This window comes from Perca flavescens, chromosome 14 (assembly GCF_004354835.1).
Source record: "Perca flavescens isolate YP-PL-M2 chromosome 14, PFLA_1.0, whole genome shotgun sequence".
Lineage (NCBI taxonomy): Eukaryota > Metazoa > Chordata > Actinopteri > Perciformes > Percidae > Perca > Perca flavescens.
The window spans coordinates 20,434,884-20,439,827 of record NC_041344.1 but is presented as its reverse complement, the minus strand read 5'-3'; the positions used below and the strand labels follow the sequence as shown (position 1 = coordinate 20,439,827).

The 4,944-nt window shown below is 34.9% G+C and overlaps 1 protein-coding gene across 1 annotated transcript in view; it reads right to left on the bottom strand.

The window, feature by feature from the left end:
* Positions 1–2,544: 2,544 nt before the first annotated feature.
* LOC114567944 (biotinidase) overlaps positions 2,545–4,944 on the bottom strand; it is a 4,204-nt gene continuing 1,804 nt past the window's right edge. Inside the window, exons 2-6 of the mRNA XM_028597224.1 lie at positions 4,448–4,597; positions 4,140–4,291; positions 3,857–4,034; positions 3,160–3,759; positions 2,545–3,088 (exon numbers count right to left, since the gene is read on the bottom strand). Coding sequence (XP_028453025.1) covers positions 2,816–3,088; positions 3,160–3,759; positions 3,857–4,034; positions 4,140–4,291; positions 4,448–4,597 — 1,353 coding nt within the window. The 3' untranslated portion in view covers positions 2,545–2,815. The remainder of the gene's footprint in view (positions 3,089–3,159; positions 3,760–3,856; positions 4,035–4,139; positions 4,292–4,447; positions 4,598–4,944) is intronic.

The window sequence follows — 4,944 nt, the reverse complement described above, 5'->3', positions numbered from 1 at the left end:
GAATTTTTCAACATACTATACTATGACTTTTTATTACTTCTTTCGACATACTATACTATGACTTTTTTTATCACTTCTTTTCGACATACTATACTATGACTTTTTGACATACTATACTATGACTTTTTAATCACTTTTTTCAAGATATTATACTATGACTTTTTCGACATACTATGCTATGACTTTTTTTATCACTTCTTTCAACATACTATATTATTACTTTTTCATGACTTTTTCGACATGCTATACTATGACTTTTTTATCACCTCTTTCGACATACTATACTATGACCTTTTTATCACTTCTTTGGACATACTATGATTTTTTTAATCACTTTTTTGACATACTATACTATGACTTTTTTTAATCACTTTTTCGACATACTATACTATGACTTTTTTATCACTTCTTTGGACATACTATACATGACTTTTTTATCACTTTTTCGACATACTATATTATGACTTTTTCGACATACTATACTATGACTTTTTTATCACTTCTTTCAACATACTATATTATGACTTTTTCAACATACTATACTATGACTTTTTTATCACTTCTTTGGACATACTATGATTTTTTTTAATCACTTTTTTGACATACTATACTATGACTTTTTTTAATCACTTTTTCGACATACTATACTATGACTTTTTTATCACTTCTTTGGACATACTATACATGACTTTTTTATCACTTTTTCGACATACTATATTATGACTTTTTCGACATACTATACTATGACTTTTTTATCACTTCTTTCAACATACTATATTATGACTTTTTCAACATACTATACTATGACTTTTTTATCACTTCTTTGGACATAATATACTATGACTATTTTATAACTTTTTCAACATACTATACTATGACTTTTTTATGAATTTTTCAAAATACTATACTATGACTTTTTCAACATACTATACTATGACTTTTTTATCACTTCTTTCGACATACTTTACTATGCCTTTTTCAAGATTTTTTCGACATACTATACTATGACTTTTTTATTACTTATTTCGACATACTATACTATGATTTTTTTATCACTTCTTTCGACATACTATACTATGACATTTTTATCACTTCTTTCGACATACTATACTATGACTTTTTTATAACTTTTTCAACATACTATACTATGACTTTTTTATGAATTTTTCAACATACTATACTATGACTTTTTTATTACTTCTTTCGACATACTATACTATGACTTTTTTATCACTTCTTTCGACATACTATACTATGACTTTTTCGACATACTATACTATGACTTTTTTAATCACTTTTTTCAAGATATTATACTATGACTTTTTCGACATACTATGCTATGACTTTTTTTATCACTTCTTTCAACATACTATATTATTACTTTTTCATGACTTTTTCGACATGCTATACTATGACTTTTTTTATCACCTCTTTCGACATACTATACTATGACTTTTTTATCACTTCTTTGGACATACTATGATTTTTTTAATCACTTTTTTGACATACTATACTATGACTTTTTTTAATCACTTTTTCGACATACTATACTATGACTTTTTTATCACTTCTTTGGACATACTATACATGACTTTTTTATCACTTTTTCGACATACTATATTATGACTTTTTCGACATACTATACTATGACTTTTTTATCACTTCTTTGGACATAATATACTATGACTTTTTTATAACTTTTTCAACATACTATACTATGACTTTTTTATGAATTTTTCAACATACTATACTATGACTTTTTAATCACTTCTTTCGACATACTATACTATGAATTTTTTTTAGCACTTTTTCGACATACTATATTATGACTTTTTCGACATACTATACTATGACTTTTTTATCACTTCTTTCAACATACTATATTATGACTTTTTCAACATACTATACTATGACTTTTTTATCACTTCTTTGGACATAATATACTATGACTTTTTTATAACTTTTTCAACATACTATACTATGACTTTTTTATGAATTTTTCAAAATACTATACTATGACTTTTTCAACATACTATACTATGACTTTTATCACTTCTTTCGACATACTTTACTATGCCTTTTTCAAGATTTTTTCGACATACTATACTATGACTTTTTTATTACTTATTTCGACATACTATACTATGATTTTTTTATCACTTCTTTCGACATACTATACTATGACATTTTTATCACTTCTTTCGACATACTATACTATGACTTTTTTATCACTTCTTTCGACATACTATACTCTGACTTTTTTTAATGACTTTTTCGACATACTATACTATGCCTTTTTCAAGACTTTTTCGACATACTATACTATGACTTTTTTATCACTTCTTTCGACATACTATACAATGACATTTTAATCAAATTTTTTGACATACTATACTATGGCTTTTATATCACTTTTTCCGACATACTATACTATGACATTTTTATCACTTTTTTCAACATACTATAATGACTTTCTTGTGATTTTTTGATTACTTTTTTCTTATTCATTCTTATTTAGAACCATTTCCACTTTCCCCTACAACTTCACCTTGCACATCTTAACCAGCAATTCAGAGTAGTGACAGCTTTGCAAAAAAAAATCAAAATATCCACTTCAGTTTGATACATAATTGGTATTATTCAACATTTCAATAAAATTCATACTAATTAAAACCATTCCCACTTTTCCAACTATTCTCACTTTTTCACCTCCAGTTTAGCTTTAGAAATGTAGCTATTCATCATTCACAAGTATTTTACGCAGGAAATGCATTTTGTAGTTTTCTCCTGATACACTTATCTACTCCAAAGCAGTTCATTCATTGTCCAGGTGATACATTCGTCCGTACAGACAGGCAGTGACCAGGCCACCAGTCATGTTTGAGTGTTTCATGGTCACTCTGCCATCTGCAGCTGTTTCCAGATGCTCTGGCTGCTCCAGGACCATCTTGCTAGCCAAAACGGATGGGTACACATATCTGGTCCCAAACTTCCCCTCCAACAGGAAGTCCATTTTAGACTCAGCCTCTTCCACTTCCTGTCCACAGGAACTGATGTCCAACCCTGCACAGCGGACTAGTGCACACACCTACAACAGAGATATGATAACTGTGACAACCGTCTCATTTTTAAAATATCCAAAATTAATCTCATTCATACCTGGAGGGCGTAGCGTCCGTTCACAGTGTGTGTTCCAGCAAATGCGCCCAATGCATAGAGCGCTTTACTGTCACCCTGTGGTAACCGCTGGTACTGCAGGTGACAGCAAAAGGTGCCATTACACACATTCACTTTGCCCTCTGTCTCGTTCAAGAGGACAAATGTAAATGGATCGTACATCATGGATGAGATGAAGGTGGCAGAGGAGGGAGGAACTGATGAAGCAGTTTCAGGAGGGGGAGAATCAGAACAGCTCTCTTGGTGACAGAATCCAGAGTCTGTAGCAGTAGATGATGTGGACTCACTCCTAACTACCCCCTCCTTTGTGGTTACATTCTTCCCCACCCACAGTGGGTCTAAGACTGGCACCCTTGCCACCAGCAGCCTGCCCTCCTCTGGGTCTCCTTTCTTGGCGTGGTGGTAGGTGGCAGAAAAAAGGGTGTAGATACCACTTCCTCTCATGTTCAGTTGGTCGTTACGAATGTTGGCCGCTAGCAGGGTGACATTGGCACCTAAGCTGAATGCCTGCTGGACCTGGACCGCGTCCAGAAGGGGGAGCTGGTTCATCCAGGCTGTAGGGTAGATCAGCTGACGCACACCCTTAAAGGGGTCCAAGGAGAGGAGGATGTTAGGGGAAAAAAAAGACCAAACACAGGAATGTAGAGTTGGGTACAGAATTTGAGTGGCTGTTTTCTACCTTCTCCACCAGGGCAACTGTGGGCTTGTAGAACAGGATGTCAAAGCAGATCATGAGACCAAACCTTCCAGCAAAAGGTGTATCAAACGTTATGATCTCAGGCTGCGGCGGCGTATCGAAGGCCTCCTCAAAGTAGAGGTTATGTTTATGGTAGCGAGCCACCAGCAGACCATCTGACCTGTTTGAAAGAAGATTTTGTGAACAGATCACTAGAGAATAAAGTATTGATGCACATGCTAGACTTTAGCTAAAAAAAACTTCTATTTTAAGGTCTACACTGCACCTGAAAACCACGTTGGTGTTGAACTGCCAGTGTCCATCAGAGGGACAGGAGGAGGTGGGGTCAGTCTTCAGGGGGCAGGGCTGCAGGTCAGCCATGTTGGCCACCAGGTAGAGCTTGTTACGACGGGCCATACAGCTCAGCCGCTGGAGAACCTGTAAAGCACAACCACACTCAAATGTGATTTATATTCACAGACTGGTGCTGCATTAGTGAAGGCTCTGGGCAGCCTAGTGGTGTCTCTATGTCCGTGTATCCTGTCAGCATGGTCGTTCAATGACAACATCAATTCAAAAAGTATGATTGTGTACCTCAGTGTTGTTGTATTTGCCCGGCTCTGTGCAGGGGTTCCAGCTCTCCTGCTGGGGATCAGGAATGGTTTCTAGGTAGCCAGAGATGGAAGAACGGCTGAAGTTAAAACCATGAAGACCATCTTCTGGAAACACCAGGATCTGGGCACCCTGACCAAGGGAAGATGAGAGTAGAGTAGAGACAAAATAAGACAAGCTTCATTGCTATTCTGCAGTCATGAACTTATCAAACAGAAATGGATGTCAATGTGTGTACTTGCTCATCTGGGACAGGTCAGCTGGTAGGATTTGGGTATAAATAAATTATTCCATTTAACATATGGCATATGTGGTTTTTTTATTGATAATTATTATTCATGTCATTTGCATGCAAGTCTACCCAACTAATAGAAAAAAAATTCAACATGCTGCAACACGTCAAAAGTAGCCCATTTTGGGACATCCTGATTAATTATAGTAATATTATTGTTAACAAATGTAACACTTCAGCAGAGGTA